We start from the raw sequence: 25485 nt of genomic DNA on the forward strand, positions 1-25485 counted from the left end.
GTTCTGTGTTTGGACGTGCCTGTGTATTTGAGTAGTGGTAGAAATGTGCTTCCTAAGTGGTCTGTGTACTGCTAATAATTGGGCTTATCATTCATTTCCCCTGGTTCTGTACCTGTGTGCCTTAGGTTTAAGGATATAGCTGGTAAGTTTCTATTGATTTTCACTGCCTAAGCAAAATTTTTCTCTAATTTACTTTTTATATTTTAACCAGGTTTCCACTGAAGCCCAAAAATAAGGCAAAGGACTTTTCCTTTTGTAATTAGCATATAATAAACACACATAAGTGTTCTGTTAAGTTCATTATGTAAAGAGGACAGCCATTGCCTTCATGGAATTTCTGCTCTGCAGTGAGAGGCATGACATTGATAGGAATTTTATTCATGTTGGGAGGTCCGTCTGTGCTGTCCGTACAGAAGAAAAAGGGTCTGTTTAACTTGAAGAGGGAGATCCTTGGTGATAGTACTGTCCATCCTAACTTTGCTTCCTCTGCCCAGGGCTGGTCGAATCGGGTCTCAGCTGTGCACTAATTTGTGGGACCTTAGAAGAGGTTTTATCATCTCTAAAATCAGGAAGATGGACAAGAGCAAGAGATCTCATGACTAGCTGCATATCCGAACCACAAACAATGTAGGTTCCCCAGCGGACCCCAGCAATTTGCATTCGGGAGGTGTGACGGTTGGGCCCTAGGAATCTGTGGCTTAGATCTGCACTGGGGAGCTACTGGGTGAGACTCCATGTGCATCTTTCCACTTTTGCAACGAGTGCTGTGTTGTGCTCTAGTGTTGATGCTGATATGTGACCACCTGTGTGACCCTGTCCTCCAGCTTGAGGTATAAGTGTCTCGTCCTGATATTCTTTCTAACCCTCCAAGGCTCCACCTGCTCACTTGCAGAAAGTATATTTACTTGCCTCAAGCAAATTGTCCAAGAACTTTAAGTCTCAGTCCAAGAGGTAGAAGTCGTTCCTGCTTCCCATGGCCTCACTGCTATCCTGCCTCAAGGACAAAGGCTTTCCTGGGTTCTGTGATGCTTTGCTGACCCTTGTCCCTGCCATCACCAACATGGAGCTCCACACTTGGGCTCCAAGGTTACAGGTTATATTTTAGTTCATGTGCATACACTCAGCCAGGACCTGAGCTACAGGCAAAACCCAAGCCCCTCCCATAAGCCCTTGGGTCCTGGTAGTAAGCTGAAGTCACCAGCCCAGATGCCTCTGCCTTCCCAAGGAGACTCCTCTTGGAGCCCTTGATAGCCTTTCCTGCCAGTAGAGTTTCAGTGCCCCTAACTTTATATTTTAGGGAGCAAGTATTGGAGTTGTCACCTCTGTTGCCTCCTTCCTGTTCTTATGCAAATCAGTCAAACTGCTCCTTGGGACAGTCCTGCATATTAAGGCCCCAGGCCTTTGGTTAGGAATGCAGTCCCAGAGTCAGCCCACTGCTTACAGTGGCCTGGACAAGCCTCGTTTGTTTAACCTTTAAAGCCTCAAAATGGGGAAAGTAATAGGGCCACATTCATAGAATTATGGTGAAAATTAAATGAGCTCACAGATGTTTAGCACTTAGATTAGTGCCTGGCACACAGTAAGCCCTGGATAAGTCTCTGTTATTGCTGCTATTGTTAGTCTGTCTAAGGCCGCAAAAGTTTTCTTTACAAGCCTTTCCCCAGAGCACTCAGTGCCCGTGGGTCCTTAACTAAGACTCATCAATCAGTTCTTTGTGGAATCAAGATCTCTTTGAGATTGACTAATTCCTGGCAGATGTCATAGTAAATCTTAATCTCTGCCACCCCAGGCCCTTGCACTGAACGGGTCCCACAGTACAGGCACTTAACGATGCTTAATGAATTGAACCTATTTCAAATAAACCTATGAAGACAGAAAATAAGTGGAGGTAGAATATCAAATTTGTTCAGAACAAGGATACAAAATGAGGGGCATGAAATAACCATTCTCTAGGTGAGACAGCAAGAAACTTATCAAAAGCTTTTATTTGAAGTTTGGAGCTGTCGATCATGAAAATATTAACGGCAGTTGCTTACCAATTCCTCTGTGTGCCAAGCACATTCTAAGTTCTTTATATTCTTTTATATTTGTTAACCATCTGCAGTAAGTACTGTTACCGTTCCCCTGTAACAGGTAAGGAAAGAGAGACTTAGAGAGGGGAAGTCATTTGCCCCAAACCACACAATTGATTAGTGATGGATTCAGCCCCAGGCAGTCAATCCCAGAGCTCAGAGTGCTGACCATTCACCTTTCATATTTCCCACCTCACCTTCACCCTGGTTATGGATTCATTTTTACATGGTTTTAAATCAAATTGAAGAAGAGTTTTGCTTAAAAGTGGTATAATAGGTTGAGTGAGTGGGAAATGGGTTGACTAGGTTGAGTCCACAATTCAGTTCTGAGAGCCAAGTTAAATAAGCTTATTAGCTGCACAAATAATCTTTCCAACTCAAAGCTCAAATGTTTTCAGTTGGTGTATCCTCACTATTCCATATGCAATAAACATTCTCTCTTCTTTTTCACTATAAGAGCAACATCATTTTTCAGTTTCCACAAGCTAGATTCAAGTAGGTCCCCAAAGTCCTTTAACATTTGTGACTGCTGGTGTACAAATGGTTGAAGCATTTGATCGTCTTCCTAAAAATAAGAAAAGAACAATATTGTTGTCAAACCCAAGTTCGTGTGCCCGACGCACAGTGAGGCCAAACTGAAATGGTGGAGTTTGGAGCAGAGAAACTTGTATTAGTCAAGGAGGCACCAACCCTAAAGATGGGAGACCTAGACTCGTCTCAAATCCATCTTGCTGGCTGGCCAGGGGCGTAGGGTTTTTTTTAAAAAAAAAAAAGTAAAGGGGAGGGGGTCTTTATGATTTCAGCTTTCCTGTAAGACTTCAATTGCAGACTTCCCAGCACTGTCTTGGGACTCGTTGTGTCTGTCATTGGTGAATGTGATTGATCATCTGTGTGTTCCTACAAAGCAAACTAGTAAATCATGGTCTTGTGATCCCTTAACTTCTTTCTAGGAGAAAGCAAAAGCAATGGTTGAGGCATTTTGTTATTTACTTCGTGATGGTTCAGGAGGTTCAGTTCTTAATTGACCTTCCCAGTGTCACCAATTTTAAGTCCACTTGGGGCCAGCCAGTTGAAGCCACAGAACATTATCTCCACAGTTTGGGGGTCATAAGTCAAGGCATTACTTTAAGCTAACAATCATGGAAAAGATTATGTTGGGCTTGCTTTTCCGTTGTTTCTGCGTTCCCTCACTCGCCTAGTTAGTAACAGCTTGAATCTGCTCTTTGGAACTCAGGGAAGGTCTAGGAGACTAAAGACTTTCTATAAACAACAAATGAGGGACACAGAGGGGATTTTGTACTCAGGAGGGCCCCGCAGCATCCTGCTCGGTTTCAATATTAGTGGACTCACTTCATTACAGTAAAAGTACTGTGTGTGTACATGAGTGGGGTGCCCAGCGAGTTCTCCCTTTGGGCCAGAAAGCTGCATTTGAAAGTTGCTACCAGAGGCGACAAGTCACCTAGGAGCATGTCCTGTTTCAGGAAGGCTGCCTAAATGACCCTTTACTTACTGCCAACAGGGAAAATTGGTGAGATAATCCAAATATTTGAGATTGGTATGGTATATATTCTTTTAATACTGTAGAAGTTCTGAGGTTTGCACAGGACCGTGTTGGGTGGGGATTCTCCCACTGAGAGTTGGCTGATGTGTCCCCTGCCCCATAGGAGCAGGTATCCCTGAGCAGGGATTGCAGGGCCCACTGTGGGCCAGAGCGCCAGTGAGCAACGGTGGAGGAGGTGACGGTGCTCACAGAGATGCGAGCAGGCAGGGGGCCGATAGTGTGTCGTGGCATCTCGTTTTAGTTTCTGTTTCCCTGATTATTAGTGAAATGCCCGCACAGATACTTTGGCCATTTTTTCCAGTGTATTTTCCTACAAAGAGAAAGAGTTGTCTTTCTCTTATTTTAAAAGTATGTAGGGACTTCCCTGATGGCGCAGTGGTTAAGAATCCACCTGCCGATGCAGGGGATACGGGTTCGAGCCCTGGTGCAGGAAGATACCGAGCCCTGGTGCAGGAAGATACCACATGCCGTGGAGCAACTAAGCCCATGCGCCACAACAACTGAGCCTGCGCCCTAGAGCCGGTGCTCCGCAGCAAGAGAAGCCACTGCAATGAGAAGCCTGCGCACCTCAACAAAGAGTAGCCCCCACTTGTGGCAACTAGAGAGAGCCCACTTGCAGCAACGGAGACCCAATGCAGCCAAAAATAAATAAATTTATTTTTTTTAAAAAGTATGTAGTTGTTTATATATTCTGGATACTAATCTTTGATGACAAATAATACACATAGATTCTCCCAGGTTGTGGCTTATAACGTTAGTGTGTTTATCACACTGGGTTTTCCTTCTTTTTTATTGTGAGGTGTACAGACAAAAGAGTACCCAAAATGTATGCATAGGTACAGTTAAAGTGAACATACCTGCTCAAGAAAACACACTGCGTCTCGAGCGCCTCCTGGTCACACCCATTTCTCTACCCCCAGAAGCAACCCTAACCTAAATTGTGTGATAATCATTTTCTCGCCACCTAGAATGCAGCCCTAAACAGTATATTTTGCCTGTCTTTTGGGCATTTGTGCCATAAGTTACTTATCTTCTGTGGGTGTACATTAAGATGTTTCCATTTGGGGGCTATTATGGAAGATGGTGTTAAAATACAGCCAGTGCACGAGTGCTTGGGTTCCTACAGAATTTTTCAGCTAGTCCATCATCTGAACTACAGAACAGAAAATGACTTGAGTGACTATTTTCCCAGTTCTCTCAAGAATGGTGTATAACTAGTACCATTCTAGATAGGTAGGAGAGAAATTAATTCATTACATACACAGGATGCCTAGAAAGGTGGTTCTCAAACTTGAGTTTAAGGCAGAATCATCTGGAGGACTTGTTAAAGCACAGATTACTAGGCCTCACACCCAGAGAGTCTGGTTCAGCAGGTCTGGGAGGGGACCCTGGAATTTGCATTTCTAACAAGATCCCAGATCACGCTGAAGCTGCTGGTGAGAAGACCACACTGTGAGAACCTCTGCCTCAGGGCATTAAGGTGCAGAGAAGTGCAGAACCAGTTTACTCTGTGGAGAAGAGGAGTTGAGTTGCAGGCTTACAGGGTAGATGCATCTTTGACTTTTATTAGATAAATGGCAAACAAACAGTTTTTTAAGTGGTTGTAGCGATTCATACTCCTTCCGATGTGGCGTGAAAGTTTCTGTTGCTTCATAGCTTTACCAAAACTTGATATTTTCAGATGGAAATTTTTGCCAGTATGGTTACTTTATACTAGCATATCACTGGTTTCAATTAGTGTTTCCCAAATTATTAAAGAAGTTAAGCACTTTCTCATATATTTATTGGCCTTTTTTTTTTTTTTTTTTTTTTTTTTTTGCGGTACGCGGGCCTCTCACTGCTGTGGCCTCTCCCATTGCGGAGCACAGGCTCCGGACGCGCAGGCTCAGCGGCCATGGCTCACGGACCCAGCCGCTCCGCGGCATGTGGGACCTTCCCGGACCGGGTCACGAGCCCGTGTCCCCTGCATCGGCAGGCGGACTCTCAACCACTGCTCCACCAGGGAAGCCCTATTGGCCTTTTTGATTTCCTCTTTTGTGAAGTTCCTGTTTGTGTCTTCTGACCAGTTTTCCTACTGGGTCAAAATCTAGCTGTTTCTCTTTTTGGTTTGTAGTAGTTCTTTATTTTGGATATTAGCTCATTATATATTAAATGCGTTGGCAAATGACTTTTCCTATCCCTTTCGACTTTGTTTTGGTTTCTGGACCAAACTTCACAATTTTAATATAGGTGAGTCTATCAATCTTTTTCTTTAAATCTAGGTATTTTTCTTGTCATGTTTAAATCCTTTTCCACCGTGAGGTCATGAAGATGTCTCCTAAAGTACCTTCTGTAAGCGTTAGGGGTTTACCTTTCACGTATAGGTCTTTAATTCTCACCTAAAATTGACTTCTAGGTATAGTTCTAGATAAGGCTCCAATTTCATTTATCTTCATATGTATTCTGAATGCTCTGAGCACTGTTTATTGAAAAATCCATCCTTGCCACATTCATCTTTGGTTCCACCTCGGTTCATATATCAAGTCTCTAATTCTGAGTGAATCTATTTCTTGGCCTTCTTTTCCTTTGGTTATCTTACCTACATTTGGGCAATACCTTACCGTCTATTACAATAGCATTAAAATAAGCCTTGATACAGAGTAGGGCAAGTTCTCTACCTTGTTTTTGAGCCTTGGATTGTCTCGGCTAATCTTTGCTTTTGCGATTCCATCTAAATTATAGGATCATCTTGTCAGATTCCATTACATTTTATTGGGATTATATTGAATCTCAGGAGACTTGACAGATTTACAGTAGCAAACCTTCCAAACCATGGAGCCATGGCATGTTTCTCCATTTATTTAGATCATCTTTAACATCTCTCAAACAAGCTTTAAAATTTTCTCCATAGAAGTCCATACTTTATGTTAGCTATAGGCCTAAGTACTTCTTACATTTGATGCGATTATAAATGCTATCTTTTCGGGGCTTCCCTGGTGGCACAGTGGTTGAGAGTCCGCCTGCCAATGCAGGGGACACGGGTTCGTGCCCCGGTCCAGGAAGATCCCACATGCCGTGGAGCGGCTGGGCCCGTGAGCCATGGCCGCTGAGCCTGTGCATCTGGAGCCTGTGCTCTGCAATGGGAGAGGCCACAACAGTGAGAGGCCCAAGTACCGCAAAAAAAAAAAAAAAAAAAAAAAATGCTATCTTTTATTTTAAAAATGTTGTTCTATTGCTGTTATATTCAAACATAATTAATTAAATATTGATTTTTGTATCCAGCAACCTTGTAATTTATTTATAAATTCTTTTGGATTTTCTGTTTACATAAACATGTCATCTGCAAATAATACTAGAGGCATCATGGTGTAGTGGGAAAGAGTATAGACCGTGGAGCAGCCCTGGGTTTGGAGCTTGGCCCTGACACTTACTAGTTGTGTGTCCTTACATAAGTTACTTAACCTCTCTTGTGCCTTAGATCCATCAACTGTATAATAAAGCTAATGATAGTACCTACCCATCAGGTTGTTGTGAGAATTGAGTCAGTAAATGTAAAAGCACTTAGTAAGTATTACATAAATGTATACTATTATTACCTTTTTTTCCTTTCCAATCCTTATACCTTTTATTTCTGGGCTTGCTGCACTGGCTAGAACCTAAAGTACAATGTCAAACAGAAGTGAAGGTAGCTGGCATCGGTGATTTACCATTAAGATTATGCTTACTGTGTGTTTGTTTAAGATTGCCTTTATCAGATTAAGTAATGTCCATTTTATTCCTAGTTTGCTAAAAGTTTTTATTGTGGTAGGATGCTGAATTTTATCACATGCTTTTTTTGTATATATTGAAGTAATCATGATTTTTCTCCTATAATACCTTAATGTGATGAATTATATTTATTTGGTTTTATAATGATAAAGCGAACTTGCATTTCTGAGATACTCTGTACATCCTTAAGTGCAGGAATATCAGTGCTGCAGTGGCCACGGCTGCCTTGAACCAGCCAGATGTACACTGAAGTGAAAAATGGGAGCAGAGATGGGTGGAGCCCCGAAAGCAGCAGACTCACAGTGTTCTAGGCCTCAACCTGCTCTTCGGCTGAAACACACCCATGTCCCCATGCTCAGGAAATGCAGTTATATCAAACAGCTGCATTAAATGGAAAGAAATTCCTTTTGCTCCCAGGATTCTGGCTACTTACAGGAGGTTTATGATGTCTCAATTTGAGAAACTGCCCTCTTGCCACATTCATCCTTTGGTAGAACACCTTAAGAGCTTTGGCAAATTCTCTGTCATAGCTGGCTTGCTGGGTGCGCATCTGATTAACCTCTCTGGCTGCTGGCAATTGTGCTGTCGTCCCAGTTAGCTTCAGGGTATTGGAAGGCTTATGTGCTGAGGTTGAAAGATAACATTTACTTATTCATCTATTTATTTATCCAGATATTTACATATTTAATTACCTTGGTGCATTTTACTACATCAGCATTTATCAGGCACCAGTTTGGACCCATTCAAAGAAATCTTACAAGGAAAAAGGAAAAAAAGTTCCCCCCCTTTTTAAAAACTGAAACAAGATATTAACTCATTTAAAATTTCATCTCTTAGAAAGAAAATACACATCACAAATGTAGGAGTTTAGAGAAAAGCTAAACACCAAGACTTGAGCGGCCTCTTACCTTGTTGACTAGAACCAGTTTTCTCAAGAGATTCTTTAAGAAACACATTTTCCTCTCTGAGCACTCTGTTAATATTTCTGAGCAGTTCTGTCTCCTGTTCTAACTTGAGCAGCTTCAGATAAAGTTCTGGTATCTGGTTTGATGTAGTCTACAAAAAACAGGTCAGTTTAGCCTTTTGCTGGATTATTTGCATACGCTTGGAGAGTGCCAGTTGTTCCTACCATGTGAAAACTACATGGGGTGGAGGGGTGTGGTGACCAAGGTTTAAGACCCTCAGGGTTCACAGGAATAAATCAAGAAAAAGGTTTTTTAATGGGAAGGAACACTGATGATCCCCAAGCAACTGTCATCGGAGATATTTTTAGTCATCTGTGACATCTATTTTTAATGTCACTTAAGTATACACACCTGGCCCTTATCCATCACAGCGGATATTTTCTTGGTGTCCACCATGATGTGGCCTTCACCTGTGACCATGAGGCCTGGCTGAGAGCAGCTCAGTTCGGCACAGCCTTCTGTAGTGTGGAGGAGACACCATCAAGGAAAGAAATGTCTCAGTTGTCCAGCCCCCCTGTTGTGTGAGGAGATTTAAACCATATGATCACCTGTGGACTAAAAGCCAGAGGCCCAAGGGACGATAGCTCTTGGCCACAGCTGTCAAGACCCTGATCACCTCCCTCCATCTCCCTCCTCTGCAGCCCTAGGTATACAGACATGATATCTGACTGAGGAATGCACCATGCAAAAGAGGAAGTTAACATGGTACCTTGAAGGCCCCATAAATCAACAATGAGAGCATTTGTCTGTAAATAATTCAGAAACTCCTGAGATGCATTTAAGGCTGTAAATTGGACAGTCTCTTCAATTTGGGGATTCAGAATTTTCCATACAGGCTTGGTATATAAAGTGTTTGGAAGATCATAAATTCTGTACCTGAGACAAGAACAGAAAACATAACTTAAAACCATAAGGGATACATTTGTAAAGAAAAGTATCAGGTGAGCCAAAAAATTATAGCCTGCTTTGGTTAGCTGATAAAAGGTGACCTATAATTGATTCTCATGATTGCCACCTCCAACGTCTCAGCTATTCAAATGTGGGTATCATCATTACATAGATAATATTAAATGTCTAACAAAAAGAGAAAAGGATTTTGATAAATACTTTCCACTTAGATATTCTAAAATTGTTAATTTTCCACATGAGGTTGCAGTTTGTTTTTGTCCTTCAAAGCCTACCTTTTTTATTGCTTTATCTTTTAATATCCTTTTAGCTTAATTAGTTTAAGCTTCTAGTTTAAGCATATCTGGTGCCTCTGCCATATTGTAATACAGTCCTTTTGTTTCCAACTAAATAAAATAAACCCAATCGTCCTACTTAGATAACACAGTTTTACGGGATAGTCTTTCTGATAATTAAAATTTCTGACTCTTTGCTTCAGTTACTTAGGAGGATCAGTATACGCTAATCACATGCCGCTGACCTGGAGGGGCATGCGGCTTATCTGTCTGTTAAACAGTTGGAGGAAATAGTCACTTGGGGGTTGAACAAGCCAAAAAACGTAAGAAAATGACATGACAGCTCATTCTTAAAACTTGAGGAAAGACTGCCTCCCACCAGGGCCCACAAAGTGGGCAGTTCGTGTTCAGCAGCTCTGCGGGGCAGGCTGGTGCCCCATCTGAACACCCCGCTCTGCATCTTCCTTTAGCCACTTGGTGCCAAGGCACTGCACAATGCGAATCTGGAAATCCATTCTCTTGCCCAGCAGCTCCAGTGGGTCAATAACCACATCTTCCTCACCACGTGCTCTACAAACAGAAGAGGTAAACATTGTCACAGGTTAGCCTGGGTCCAAGCAAGTTAGGACTGTGATGTCAATGGGAATTACATAGACTCCTAAGAGATGGCCAGATTCTCTGAAGGAAGGATGGGTAATATTCCAGCTGCAGAATTCATTCATCCAAGAGACATATAACAAGAGCCCACTCCACGCTCTAGTACTTCAAGGTAAGATATGGACCGTTTTAAGGAGGAGACAGGAATATAACAGCTTCTTGCAGTAAATGTACCCAGGTGTGGGTGCCAAACTAGCACTGAAGATTTAGGTAGGTTCCCAGTGGGATAGAGGGGCTGCCACCCAGAGAAAGCCAGCTGGCTGCCCAGATGCAGCCTCTCCGGGTGTCATCTACTGCAGTGAACTCCTCATGGTCTAGGGTCAGCCCCCGGCCCTCAGGCTCAGAACCCAATAGGGACAGCTTTCCAATAGGGGACCTCTCTCACATCAACGAGCTCACAAAGATTGAAACCTGTAAACTAGAATGCTACTTTATTAATTCAGAGTGGGAAATATAACCATCAGGCAGCCTAGAAGCCCGAGGTAGCAAAATGACCAAGAAGTTTTCTTAGAGTCCCAGTAAAGACAGTGAGTCAGCGGTCATCTTGGTATTTTAGTCACAGCACTTTGCAGTTTTCTTACTCCCTTCTTCAGCCTGTTTCCTCTTCAGAAAAAGAAAAAGATTGCATTGGGTACCAATGAGGACCCTGGCACCCAGACCAGACCTCCTGCCAGCCTCTTTGCTTAGAATTGCTAAGAGACTTTAGCTTTTGTAAAAGCTCCCTTAACTGCCTTTGGCCCAAAGAGAGAAAACAGATGAGACGCCCTAAGGGGACAGTAAAGGTAATGGAGTGGGGTTAGAACAAAGGTTGGATAACAGCTCAGAATGAGGCCACATAAGGAAACAAAGACACCACAGTTCCTTGCTTGAGAAAAGGAACAAAGAAATTACCAGAGTCTGTGCAGGGAGATAGGCTGAGCTACAAAATGAGCTTTTCTGCTTCTGCCTCTTGGGCCTCATCAGCAGGGATGAGGACTTGGCACTGGAAAGAGCAAGTGGGTGGCGGGTACCAGACCTCACGGGCGCTCCGGGGGGTGGGGGTGGGGCGGGGGCTGTGAGTAGAAGGTCCTACAGCACCCTTGGCTTCTCTACCAATGAGGTCTTTTGGTTCATGTCCACGTTTCCTTCTACTACACTCCTGCCTCTTTGCAGGATATCCTCCTCACTCCTTTGGTCCCTTAGGGCAGTGCTGAGCTGCTCAAAGGCTGCTGGACATGGGATTTTAAGTATTCCAGGTCAGCTGCTTTGGCTGCCATGGCAAAATCAGATTTGATAAAGCCAAATTATGAATGAACGAGTACATTCATTTGCCTCACGAATGACCTCTTCAGGGTACCAAGCTGACCACCCCCTCCGGGAGAACTCAGGCGTGTGTGGCCGACCCAGAACTAGACAAGGTGGTGGAGGAGATACCCACTGTCCTGTCGGGGAGCAGGGGCCCATGTGGATATGCAACACTGCCTCTTCTAGCCCGTCACAGTTCAGAAACTCCACTTGCTCTTCGAACTTCATGCAGTAGGCAAGTGACTGGAGCCAGATGTGAGCTGAGCCCAAGTGGATGACCTCAGCAGGATCCCAGAAAGGGTCATCTTCCTGAGCTACGTGGCTATCTTCTCCATCCAGAAAACGCTGGTAAAGTTCCTCCATTAGGAATTTCCTATTGATAAACTTGGCTTTTGACCAAATCCACACCTGGAAACACAAAGGTAGGTCGCCAATATTTGATTCCATCTGCTGCTCTAACGATTCATTTCTAAGGTTTTTCCCAGCATGCTGTCTCTGATGGGCTGGATTTTGGGTACCCAAGACCAATAACCCTCTCATCAAACTTAGCTTTGGTGAGGCCCTTCAAAAGTGCTACATTCATTCCTGACCTATTTACTTCAGCATTGCTGGATCCCAGGAAATGACTTAGAGGAAATGATGGAGTTAGAAAACAGACCCTCCCAGGAGAAATGAAGGCCTGTTGTACACAGAAGAATGACCCTCAAAGATGTCCATGTCCAAGTCGCTGGAACCTGTGAATATGTTACCTTATGGCAAAGAGGAATTAAGTTTGCTTATCAGCTGACCTTAAAATAGGGAGATTAGCTTGTATTATCCAGATAGGCCCGGTGTAATCACATAGCCCTTAAATGTGGAAGAGGGAGGTAGAAGAGGGGGTCAGAGAAAGAGAGATGGTGATGGAAGCAGGGTCAGAGGGATGCTATGTGGATGACTTTGAAGATGGCCATGAGCCAAGGAATGTTGGTGACTCTAGAAGCTTGAAAAGCAAGGAAACATACTCTCCCCACAAGCTTCCAGAAAGCAAAACATCCCTCCTGACACCTTGCTTTTAGCACAGTGAGATCTGTGTTGGACTTTTAACCTACTGAACTATAAGATAATAAACTTGTGTGCTCACACCCAATGAGCAGAAAATCTAGGACAAGAGCCTGGTACTGTCTGTCCCTTCAGTAAGTGAGGGTTACCAGGAGGAGTGACCAACATGGAGGAGTAGGAAGTCCCTGAGCTCACCTCCTCCCATGAGCACACCAAAATTAGAACTTTTTTTTTATATAAATGTATTTATTTATTTACAGCTGTGTTGGGTCTTCGTTTCTGTGCGAGGGCTTTCTCTAGTTGCGGTGAGCGGGGCCACTCTTCATCGCGGTGCACAGGCCTCTCGTTGTGGAGCATAGGCTCTAGACGCACAGGCTCAGTAGTTGTGGCTCACGGGCCCAGTTGCTCCGTGGCATGTGGGATCTTTCCAGACCAGGGCTTGAACCCATGTCCCCTGCACTGGCAGGCAGATTCTCAACCACTGCACCACCAGGGAAGCCCAAAATTAGAACTATTTATAGGGCAACTATCGATGAGGAAGACCTGAAGACGAGTAGAAAAGATCTTCTACAACTAAAGATATAAAGAGGGAACCACCACAACGAGATGGGTAGGAGGGGTGGAGACACAGTGTAATCAAGACCTATAACCCCAGGTGAGCAACTCACAAACAGGACTGCAGGGGTTCTTGCCAAGGAGCGAGGGGTCTCAGCCCCACATCAAGCACCCTAGCCTGGGAGTCCTGCACTGGGAAGACAAACCTCCAGAACGTTTGGCTTTGAAGGTCAGCTGGGCTTACTTTCAGGAGAGCTAAAGGGCTCTGGGAAACGTAGACTTCACTCTTAAAGGATGCACCCAAAATCTCACACATTTAGAGACCCAGGGCAGAAACACTAATTTGAAAGGAGCCTGGATCAGACCCACCTGCTGATCTTGGAGAGCCTCCTGGAGAGGCAGGAGGCAACTGGAGGTCCCCGGGGGACATAGGTGCTGGGGCAGCCATCTGGGGGGCCTGTTCTACCAAGAGGACACTGGTGCTGACAAGCACATTTTGGAGTCCTCCCTCTAGTGTGCTAGTGCTGGGACCTGGCCCCACCCACCAGCCAGTCAGCACCAGTCCTAGGATACTTCAGGCCAAGCAGGTAGTGGAAGGGGGCACAGCCCCATCCATCAGCAGGCTGCTGCCTAAGGACCCCCTGAGCCCCCAGCTGCTAGGGGGGACCCAGCCCCATCCACCAGAGGGCCCAGGACCCAGCCCTGCCCACCAGCAGGTTGATAGCAACTCCAGGAATCACTAGGCCCCCACCCTGCCCACCAGTGGGCCAAAACCAGCTCCAGGACCCCCAGGACCATACAGCCAGAGACCCCAGGACACAGCCTCACTCACCAGCAGGTCAACAACTGTGGGACCTGCAGGACTCTGCAGCCCTCAGGCCAGCACTAGCCCTAGGACCCCCCTGAGCCCCAACCCCACCCACCAGCAAGCCAACAGCAGTTCTGAGAAATTTGGGCATCTCTAGATCTGCCTCAGGATCCAGCCCCATTCACCAGTGGGCCGACACCAGAGTTGGGACACCCCAGGCCCCACCGCCAGCCATGTCAGGAGACAGCACCACCCACCAGCAGGCAAGCAGGCAAGAGTAGATCTGAGATCCCTGGCCTTGCAAACAGCCACCCCAGGGCCCAGCTCCACCCACCAGTGGGCCAGGACTAGCCCCAGAACCCCTGGGGCTCCACAGCTAGCCACCTCATAACACAGCCCCAACCATAAGTGGCTGGCAACCTCTACAAAAGGCAGGACCTGGCAACAAACCAGACTGGGGGCCAGCCATGCCTACCAGACCACCCACAGTAGTCATCCCACTACAACAGAAGGGCCCACACAGCCAGTATAGGCGGCATCCCTATAGCATATAGCTCTGGTGATCAGAGGGGAGGGCACTGCTGGGACACATAGGACATCTCCTACAAAAGGCCATTTCTCCAAGATTGGGAGATGTAAGCATATATTTCTACCAAATATATAGAAATAAAAAAGCAAATTAGTCAAGATAAGGCAACAACGAAATATGTTCCAAATGAGGGAACAAAGATAAAAAAGAACAAAATGAAATGGAGATAAGCAACCTACCCAATAAAGAGTTCTAAGTAATGATCATAAAGATACTCAAAGAAATCGGGAGAAGAATGGAGTAACACAATGAGAATTTTAACAAAGATTTAGAAAATATAAAAAAGAACCAAACAGAGCTGAAGAATACAATAACTGAAATGAAAAAAATACACTAGAAGGAATCAACAGTAGATTAGATGATACAGAGGAACAGATCAGCAAACTGGAAGAGAGAGTAGTGGAAATCACCAAAGCTGAACATAGAAAGGAAAAAGAATTTTTTAAAGGAGGACAGTTTAAGAGACCTCTGGGACAACAACAACTATATTAACATTTGCATTATAGGGGTCCCGGAAGGAGGAGAAGAGAGAGAGAAAAGGTCAGAGAACTTATTTGAAGAAATAATAGCTGAAAACTTCTCTAACCTGGGAGAGGAAATAGACATTCAAGTCCAGGAAGCAAAGAGAGTCCGAAACAAGATGATCCCAACGATATCTACAGCAAGACACATGGTAATTAAAATGGCAAAAATTAAAGATAAAGAGAGACTCTAAAAGACAGAAAGAGAATAGCAACAAGTTACATACAAGAGAACTCCCACATGGCTATTAGCTAACTTTTCAGCAGAAACTTTGCTAGCCAGAAGGGAGTGGCATGATATATTTTAAACGATGAAAGGAAAAAACCCTGCAACCAAGAATACTGCACCCAGCAAGGCTATAATTCAGATTTAAAGGAGAGATAGGGTTTCATAGACAAGCAAAAATTAAAAGAGTTCAGCACCACTAAACAAGCTTTACATTCATGATAAAAACTCTCATCAGGTGGGTTTAAAGGGGACACATCTCAACATAATAAATGCCATTTATGACAAATCCACAGCTAACATTGTGCTCATTGGTGAAAAGCTGAAAGCCTTTCCTCTAAAATCAGGAAAAAGACAAGGATGTCCACTGTTACCACCTCTAATTAACACAGTATTGGAAGTCCTAGCCACAGCCACCAGACAAGAAAAAGCAATAAAAGGCATCCAAATTGGAAGGGAAGATGTAAAACTGTCACTATTTGCAGATGACATAATTTGATATATAGAAAACCATAAAGTCTACACCAAAAGATTATTAGAGCTATTAAATGAATTCAGTAAATTTGCAGGATACAAGATTAATATACAGAAATCTTTTGCTTTTCTATATACTAATAATGAACTATCAGAAAGAGAATTCAAGAAAACAATCCCATTTACAATTGCAAAAAAGAGAATAAACTAGGAATAAACTTAACCAAGGAGGTGAAAATCTATACTCTGAAACTATAAAACATTGATGAAGGAAATTGAAGATGATTTAAAGAAATGGAAAGATAGCCCATGTTCATGGATTGGAAAAATTAATACTGTTAAAAAGTCCATACCTACCCAAAGCAATCTACAGATTTAACGCAAGCTGTATCAAAATTGCCATGAAAGTTCTCAGAACTACAGCAAACAATTCTAAAATTTATATGGAACCACAAAAGATCCCCAAATGCCAAAGCTGTCTTGAGAAGAAAGAATGAAGATAGAGGCATCATGCTCCCTGACTTCAGACTACACTACAAAGCTGCAGTAATCAAAACAACATGGTACTGGCACAAAACAGACATATAGATCCGTGGAACAGAACAGAGAGCCCAGATATAAAACCATGGACCTATGTTCAATTAATCTATGACAAAGGAGACAAGGATATACAATGGAGAAAAGACAGTTTCTTTAATAAGTGGTGCTGGGAAAACTGGATAGCTACATGTAAAAGAATGAAATTAGAACATTTTCTCACACCATATACAAATGTAAACTCAAAATGGATTAAATCCCTAAATGTAAGCCCTGAAACCATAAACCTCCTAGGATAAAACATAGGCAAAACACTCTTTGACATAAATCGTAGCATTATTTTTTTGGCTCTGTCTGCTAAGCAAAAGAAACAAAATAAAAAATAAACCAATGGGGGACATCCCTGGTGGTCCAGTGGTTAAAACTTCCCACTTCCACTGCAGGGGGTGCAGGTTCGATCCCTGGTCAGGGAACTAGGTGCACTGTGTGGCATGGCCAAAAAAACCCCAGTGGGACCTAATTAAACTTAGAAGTTTTGCACAGCAAAGGAAACCATCAACAAAATGAAAACACAACCTACTGAATGGGAGAAAATATTTGCAAATGATATGACTGATAAGGGGTTAACATCTAAAATATATTAGCAGCTTACACAACTCAATATCCAAAAAGCAAACAACCTCATTAAAGAATGGGCAGAAGAGTGCTCACTTTGGCAGCACATATACTAAAGCTGTAACGATACAGAGAAGATTAGCATGGCCCCTGCGCAAGGATGACATGCAAATTCATGAAGTGTTCCATATTCTAGAGTAAAAAAAAAAATGCACAGAAGACCTAAATAGATATTTTTTCAAAGAAGACATACAGATGGCCAAAAGGAACATGAAAAGATGCTCAACATCACTAATCATCAGAGAAATGCAAATCAAAACCAGAGTGAGAGATTTTCTCCCACCTGTCAGAATGGCTCTCATCAAAAAAATCTACAAATAACAAATATTGGCCAGGATGTGAAGAAGAGGTAGCCCTAGCCCACTGTTGGTGGGAATGTTAATTTACACAGCCACTATGGAAAACTGTATGGAGGTTCCTTTAAAAACTAAAAATAGAGCTACCATATGATCCAGCAATCCCACTCCTGGGCATATATCCAGAAAAGAAACTCTAATTCAAAAATATACATGTGCCCCAACGTTCATAGCAGCTCTGTTTACAACAGCCAAGATGTGGAAACAACCCAAAGTTCCCATCAACAGACGACTGGTTAAAGAAGATGTGATATATATATATACACACACACACACACACACACACACACACACACACACAATGGAATATTACTCAGCCATATAAAAGGATGAAATTCTGCCATTTGCAACAATGTGGATGGACCTAGAGGGTATCATGCTTATTGAAATAAGCCTGACAGAGAAAAACAAATATTGTATGTTATCACTCATATGTGGGTTCTAAAAAAATAAAACGAATGAATATAACGAAACAGAAACAGACTCACAGATATAGAGAACAAACTAGTGGCTGCCAGTGGGGAGAAGGAAGGAGGAGGGACAAAATACGGTAGGGGATTAAGAGTTACAAAGTACTATGTATAAGATAAATAAGCTACAAGAATATATTGTACAGCACAGGGAATATAGCCAATATTTTATAATAACTTTAAATGGAGTATAATCTATAAATATATTGAATCACTATGTTTTCCACCTGAAATTAGTATGATATTGTAAATCAACTGTACTTCAATTTTTAAAAAATAACTAAAAAGAAACAGAGTCATAGATACAGAAAGCAAACAGGTTGTTGCTAGAGTGTAAGGGGGTCGGGGGAAGAAATAGTTGAGGGAGATGGAGAGGTACATACTCCCAGGCGCAAAGTAAGTGAGTCTTCAGTATGAAATGGACAGTATGGGGAAGGTAGTCAATAATTATGAAACTATCTTTGTATCTTGATTGATGGTAACTAGACTGACGATCATTTTGAAATGCATAGAAATATCAAATCACTATGTTGGGTACCAGGAAGTAACACAGGGTTTTAGGTCAGTTATACTTTTAAAACAAACAATCTTACAGAAAAAGAGTTCAGTCTTGTAGTTACAGAGGCAGGGGTGGTGGGAAGAGGAACTGGATGAAGGCAGTCTAAAGGTACCAACTTACAGTTATCAATAAGTACTAGGGATGCGTACAACACGATAAATGTAATGAACACTGCTGCGCGTCGTACAGGAAAGCTGTTACAGAGAGTAAACCCTAAGAGTGCTCATCACATGGGAAACAATTTTTTTCCTATTTCTTTAATGTTGTGTCTATATGAGATGACGGATGTTCACTAAACTTATTGTGGTCATCATTTCCTGATGTATGTAAGTCAAATCATTATGCTCTACACCTTAAATTTACACGGTGCTGTACCTCAAGTATCTCCCAATAAGACTAGAAGGAAAAAAGAAAAACGTGGTTACCGGGTAAGAGTAGCAATTCCTTCTGTGAGCAACTTGGAAAACACCAAAAAACTAACAGGTAAGTTATTCTCTCTCTGAGTGTTATGTATCTTGATAAAAAAAAGGACATCCTCCAGACATAAAAAAGACTCCATTCTTCTGTTTGCCCCAAGCAATGGCGAAGAACACAGTACTCCATCCCCAGAGGCGTGGTGAAGGCTACAGGAGACCTTGGCTGTGGCGCACGCAGCGCTGGAGCCGAGCACAACAGGAATTCTAGTCACGTGGGTTTTTAGAGACCTTTAGGCTAGGGAACTAAGAAAATGCGAATCCAGGTAATGAAAGCAGTCCACCGCCTCGTTACTGTGCCCTGCGGCGGATAAACTGACGTCACCCGGGCAGCTCAGCGAGGCCCCAGCGCCGACCCCCGCAGCCGGCCTGTGGGCCTGGCGCAGAGCGATCGCTGGGCTCTCGCAGCTCTTGGGCTGGTAGCTGAAGCCGCAGCACTGGAGGTTAGACAGCCCTCCCAGACCCCAGCGGCCCTGGCTGCTCCCGGGCGGCTCTGACAGTCGCTGCCCTAACCCTCGGCGGCGGCGGAGCAGCAACCACAGTGCACGTGGTGCAGGGGTGACATTTACACGATCGACCACCAAAAAAGCGCCACTCGTGTCCATACCTAGAACCCACTGCTGCTCTTCACCGGTCTTGTCTTTTAGCCTTCAAAATCACACACACACGAACGATCCAAGAAACTACCGGAGGTTACTACCAGCGTTTCACAGGGCTTTTGAGGAAGGCAGGGCTTCATTTGAGGAATGTAACTAGTACTTTTAAAAGGTGAAAATGGACAGACTTGAAGATGACAGATCAGTAAGATTAATCTCTGCACGAGAAAAAAGAAAACTAGAAAAGAAATCACCATAAAATTAATTAGTGCATAATCCCTTAAAAGAGAACGCAGTACAGTTTATGTAGAAGCATTCCCATCAAACAGTTAATCTGTGGCCGTGACCGGGATGCCAGGTTGGAGCAAAAGAACAGCATCTCCGAATGCGCGCGGGCCCTCAGCTCTCCCGCACGGCACACCGAGTGAAGTGTGAAAACATCATCTTGCATTCTCTTTCTGGTAATGGCAGGCTGTTACTCAGGTAACCCCTCTGCTAACAATAAAAAAGGCTGAATGAAATATTTTTTCAAATCACCTTTAAACCGTAATAAAAATACACAATAATAAAAAGGAATAACATTGGGGGGAAAAGTTCAAAAAAAAACCTAAAAATCTCCTTAAAGCAAAGTCTGACAAGATGGTAAGAAACTGTCAGAACAAATTCTGGGGTAACGCCTGGCCCCAGAGGAGCATATGGAATATTGGATCACCAAAGCTTCTTTGCCCTGATGGCATTCGCCAGATAAAACAAAAGTCACACACACACACATTGAAGGTTCAGCTCCAAAGGCCTCATGGGACTTGGCATAGAAGTCAAGGCTGACTTTCCAGGATGTGGGGTCTTACTGAGACCCCTGACAGCTACACTGGGAGTGTGAGGTGAGCCAGCATCAAACATGCTGCTATGGATTGAATGTTGGTATGCCCCCCAAATTCATATGTTGAATCCTAACCCCCAATGTGATGGTATTAGGAAGTGTGGCCTTGGGCAGTGATTAGGTCATGAGGGTGGAGCCCACATGGTGGGATTAGTGCCCTTATAAAAGAGACCCCCAGAGAGCTCCCTTAGCCCTTCCACCATGTGAAGACACAGCAAGAGGACAACCGTCCACGAACCAGGAGGTGGGCTCTCACCAGACACTTGGACCTGCCCTTGCCATGATCTCGGACTTCCAGCCTCCAGAATTGTGAGAAATAACTGTTTGTTGTTTAGTGCACTGGTCTTTGGTATATTGCTATAGCAGCCTGGGTGGAGAAGACATGTTTCTGCCTTCTTCCAACCCTAGGGGATGGAGGGGAGGCCACCTTGGTACTGGTCAGAGGAAAAGAAGAAAAGGACAGGAACACATCTCAGGGGTTGTGGCTCAGGAACGGCCTTGCTCAGGTGTGCCTTCCAGGCGCCCACAGTTCGAGCAGTGGTCTTGGTGTCCCCAGCACCCGGCAGACACAAAGCCTCTTGACCCGGCTGATGAGCACTCAAGCGTTTACCATGTGAACAGATACATTCACAACCTTTTCTCTGTTTGTCATATTTCACAATTTTAAAAAGTTTTTAAAGATTGGTCTTGACCCAGAAAATTCTGGCAACTTTAGGGCAACGAGCAGAAAAGTTAAACCCAGAGAAGCCCAGTTAGCTGTTTGGCAGAGCAGATCATCCAATGACGGAAAAATCCCCAGCCACAGCCAGCCCCTCCTCCAGAGGCATGTTTGCTACAAGACTCACAGCTAAGGAGGCGTGTGCACACCAAGGATTGGGAGGGAGCAGCCCACCCCAAGGTCACCTGAGAATCAGGGGCACATCCTCTGAAGATGCAGTAGGGAGTGAACATTTGGCTGGAGGGCTGCTCTGAAGGCATAAGGGACATCAACTCTAGGCCCACTCTTTTCTGTTAGGCAGAGGGAAAGGAAAGGGGTCTGAAGTGCCTAAGAAGGGCCTTCCTGACAGTGAGCAATGCCACAAATGGGAATGGACCAGCCAGTGGAGTTTACGGCCTCTTCTGGCGTCTCAGTGAAAGTGCGGATTTTCTCATTGCTCAGAACGGCAGCTCTGTCTCTCTCGGGCACTCGCACGAACACCACTATCAGTTGGACACACTCTCAGGCTCCCTTCTGGTTCTAAAGCTCTGGAGTCATGATAAAAATAAGCAGAAAGCATGGGTGGGAAAGCCCGTGGGTGGGAAAGATCCCAGGTCTTGGTGCTGTCGGGGAGAGACGCCGAGGAGGGGATCACGGAGAGGGTCCCCGCTCCCCAGAGGCTGTCCCCCAGAGCCCCACTCACACTTGGAACCTGTCTGGCCCCTTCGCTGGGTCTCCACAAGCTGTAGCAAGTAAAACTAACCTGCCTCCCTAGGAAAGCTCCTCAGAAACTCTTTGTGGAGTTCACACCTGCCCCCAAGGAGCAGCCTCACCTGACGAGTCCTCTGATTGGTCACCTTCACCATGACCTCTTTTTGTAGGTCACAGCCCCTGGAATCTGACGACGCTAAGTTCTTCACTTTCAGCTCCATGTTAAGTCCCTGATAAGAAAAAGACTTCTCACTAAATAATCCTACTTTCATCAGCCTATACCATCTTTGAAATTTATTTTTCATTCTCTCCATACTCAGGCTTTCTAAAAGAAGATGGTCCACCTCTTGCTCCTTGGAATTCCCATCAAGAGAAAAGCCAAAGCACCAGAATTTCTCAACAGTATTCTGGAACTAACACGTGTAGGCCTCACCAAAGTGACTGAATCTCATGCAAGTTTCCCGATGATTGGGATCCTGTGTCACCAGACAGCGAATGCCAGCCCAGGCCTCCTCTGTGGCAGAGAAGCCACCAGCATGCCTGCACCCAGAGAGGGTCTCTGGAGGACAGTCTGGGGTGGGGTGGCCATGGCAAGCTAATGTTGGTCTGGGGTCCTGGTGGTCCCAGAGCCGTGGGGGCCAGAGGTGGAAGGAACGGACTCGAGGCTGGGACTGGGGAGGCCCGGGTGTTGGCTGAGGCCCTGTCACTAGTTCACTATGGGGTTTTGGGCAAAGCACCCGCCCTCTCCAGGCCCACGTGTCAGGCGTGTCTACACCATGAAGCCAGTGCAGGGCAATGGGAGTGAGGGGTGCATTGAACCTGTTCTCTGAGGTCCTTTCTGGAGCTGGGATTTTACCGTTTTCTAGCCTTACCTTCTTCAGCTCTTCACTCATTTGATTTGCTTCTGCAACCAGTGGCATCAGTTTGATGTAGTCCTGGAACACAGCCAGGACACTGGGGTCTGCCTTGCCATCCCCACTGTTCACAGCACCTAGGAAAGATCGGAGAGGAAGGGAAAGTCACTCACTGGTTCTAGGATACTTTTCAGCCATGAATAAATTTACACACTCCTTGGTTCCTTCATTCAGTCGTTCATTCAACTGTTCACCAAATGTTTACATATTAAAATTACAAGCATGTAAAAGAAGAGATACATGCATAACTGAATCACTTTGCTGTAGACCTGAAACTATTGCAACATTGTTAATCAACTACGCTCCAATAGAAAATAAAAAGTTAAAAAAAATTACAAGCGGGCTTCCCTGGTGGCACAGTGGTTGACAGTCCGCCTGCCGATGCAGGGGACATGGGTTCCTGCCCCAGTCCGGGAAGATCCCACATGCCACGGAGCGGCTGGGCCCGTGAGCCACGGCCGCTGAGCCTGCACGTCCGGAGCCTGTGCTCCGCAATGGGAGAGGCCGCAACAGTGAGAGGCCCGCGTACCGCAAAAAAAAAAAAAAAAAAAAAATTACAAGCATGTAATAAAACAAACAAAAACCAAGAAAGAAAACTAAGTGAGGAGGAGAGGACACTGCCTGGCTTTACTTAAGCAATTGCTCCACTTAACCCAAGAATCTCAGCAGCATTGTGACAGGAGGCCTTCTGCCTCCAGTTTCCCATCTTGGTCTCAGGGTCCTTGACCCAAGGTGGCTCCACACTCTCCAGGGAGGTGGCTGGGGCAGGAAGAATACAGTTGGCTAAAGGAAGGTCTGGGGATTTCTCGAGAACCGCAGCTGGCACAGAAGCAACCTGTTCTTACTTCTGCCTGGGGTGGCTTGGAGGAGCGGATCACGGAGATGAAGGGTGAGCCAATCCCCCTGCCAGACCTCAGTTGGTGCTGCCTTGTGCCAGGAGCTCTCAACTATGTAGGGATTCCCTGCTCTGAGGTCTGACTCCCCAGAACCGCCCAGCAGCCGCCTTGCTGAGGACCTATAGTCTTTGCTGGCGCTGAGCACCTTCAGCCCAGCGTCCGGGGCTTGTTCGACCTCATTGTGCTGCCAGCCCAGGGCTGGGAGGGCAGGTGTGCCGTCAATTTATTTTGCTAAAATTCTGAAGAAAAATCTTTGGTATACGAAAAAGGGAGGAACTATTTTGCACATATGTAGGCACACCCCACGGCTCTCCAAGCATGGGTTTATAAGGCAAGTTCAGGCAGGGCGCGCGGGCTGGAGAGAAGGTACCGGCACACGTGAGACGCTCCTCGTTTGGGAAGCTCAGCACAGCCAGAGACCTCAGTGGAGCCCAAGCTCAGGTGGCTTCCAGGGGCCCTGGTACCATGGCCTCCCCTGAGGGGAGTGAGCCGGGGCCTGGAGATGGGAGGGGAGGTAAGGTGGTCAAGAGCCTCCATCTGAGGGGATGGAAGAGACGGACAAAGGAAGATGCCAGAGCTCCTGAATGCTCCTACGGACGAGGAATCCCAGGTTGTTGGGCAGTGGAGGCCGGGCTGAGAGGATAAGGGGAGCCTTTGACTCAGAAACCTAAGGCTGTAATTTATTCTAGGCTAGGATCTGGTTTTTGTTCATCACCGTCTCTCCAGGCTCCCAGTCAGCATCTTTAGCTGTTGGGCCGTAGCTTCTATAGGCCCAGAAGGCCCCTGGGTGGGGCTGGGAGGTGAGTGGGGAGGACAGACCCTAGCCTTCCCTGCCCTGGGGGGAAGCCGATGTCCAGGCATGGGCCTCCTGGGGCAGGGTGTTCTCGGACAGAACAGAGCAGGACGTGCCCACATTTGGGCCCTAGGTCATGTACGTGTGCATGACTAAGCTTCTGTGTGGGAGCTGATCTGGTTAATCTCATTCATCATTCATTCAACAAACACTTACTGAAGGCCCATTGCTAGGCCGTTATCAGACTCTGGGGATTCAGAAGTGAACCCGCTCTCGTCAGCTCTGTAAGGACAGGGCATTTCTTTGCTCACTGCTGGATCCCCAGGGCTTAGAACCACATCTGCCACATAGTAGGAGCTCAGTAAATACTTGTTGAGTGAAGGAATATATAAGTGAATGGGTAAACAAGAGAAAAGAAAAATCCCAGCTAGAGCTTATATTCTCAGGTGGACAAATGAATAATAATCAAACTAATAAATAAAATAATTTTAAAATGTGATGAATGCTAGGAAAGAAATAGAGTTAAATAAGAAAGAATAAACAAACGAAGCCAAGAAAGGGGAAGATCTATCTGAGGAGGTGATTTTTGAGCTGAGAGATGAAAGATGAAAATGAGCCAAAGATGGAAGGAAAAACAAGCAATAAGTGCAAAGGCCCTGAGGCAGAAAGAGCTTGATGTGTTGGAGGAGCAGAAAGGAGACCAGTGAGGTTCAAACTGGGGTGAGGAGAGAGTGGTGTGAGATGCGGTTGGAGAGAGAGCATGAGGTAGATCATAAAGGGCCTTCAAGAACGTGGTAGGGAGTTTGGGTTTTATTCTAAGAACACTGAGAAGTTGGTGAATATTTTGCAGCCCGAGCGTATCATGATCTGATAAGTTCAGAGACGACTACACTCTTCAGGTAAGAGAAGATGATGGCTTGCACTGAAATGGTGGTACAGGAGGATGGAGACAAGGCAGACTGGATGAAGACGTGAGGGAAAGGAGGAGGCCTAGATTTTTGCCTTGAGCAGTTTGCCAAGATGATAAGTCCTGGGAATGAGAACAGGCTTGGAGTGAGTAGGGAGTCAAGGCTCTGTTTTGGACACTTTCATGTTGAGATGCCTGTGAGTCATGCAAACAGAGATATCAAGAAGGCAGCTGGATCGGGGTGTCAAGAGATATCAAGGGACAGCAAGAAGACAGAGGAGCTGAGGGTTGTCAGCACAGATGGCACTTAGAGCCACCGAGAATGATGAGAGCAGAGTGGGGA

At 45.0% G+C, this 25485-nt stretch overlaps 1 protein-coding gene and 1 non-coding gene across 2 annotated transcripts in view; one reads left to right on the plus strand and one right to left on the minus strand.

The window, feature by feature from the left end:
• Window positions 1-2484: 2484 nt before the first annotated feature.
• The window catches only part of LOC136118419 (kinesin-like protein KIF28P), an 85101-nt gene continuing 62100 nt past the window's right edge, over window positions 2485-25485 (minus strand). Inside the window, exons 15-23 of the mRNA XM_065871692.1 lie at window positions 22505-22623; window positions 21755-21862; window positions 11601-11875; window positions 9962-10096; window positions 9055-9221; window positions 8697-8803; window positions 8289-8436; window positions 7814-8004; window positions 2485-2637 (exon numbers count right to left, since the gene is read on the minus strand). Coding sequence (XP_065727764.1) covers window positions 2485-2637; window positions 7814-8004; window positions 8289-8436; window positions 8697-8803; window positions 9055-9221; window positions 9962-10096; window positions 11601-11875; window positions 21755-21862; window positions 22505-22623 — 1403 coding nt within the window. The remainder of the gene's footprint in view (window positions 2638-7813; window positions 8005-8288; window positions 8437-8696; window positions 8804-9054; window positions 9222-9961; window positions 10097-11600; window positions 11876-21754; window positions 21863-22504; window positions 22624-25485) is intronic.
• LOC136140366 (U6 spliceosomal RNA) lies at window positions 16919-17025 on the plus strand. Its single transcript, XR_010657599.1, has one exon. It is a non-coding gene; the product is annotated as a U6 spliceosomal RNA (small nuclear RNA).

Source organism: Phocoena phocoena, chromosome 1 (assembly GCF_963924675.1).
Source record: "Phocoena phocoena chromosome 1, mPhoPho1.1, whole genome shotgun sequence".
In the NCBI taxonomy this organism is placed as follows: Eukaryota; Metazoa; Chordata; class Mammalia; order Artiodactyla; family Phocoenidae; genus Phocoena; species Phocoena phocoena.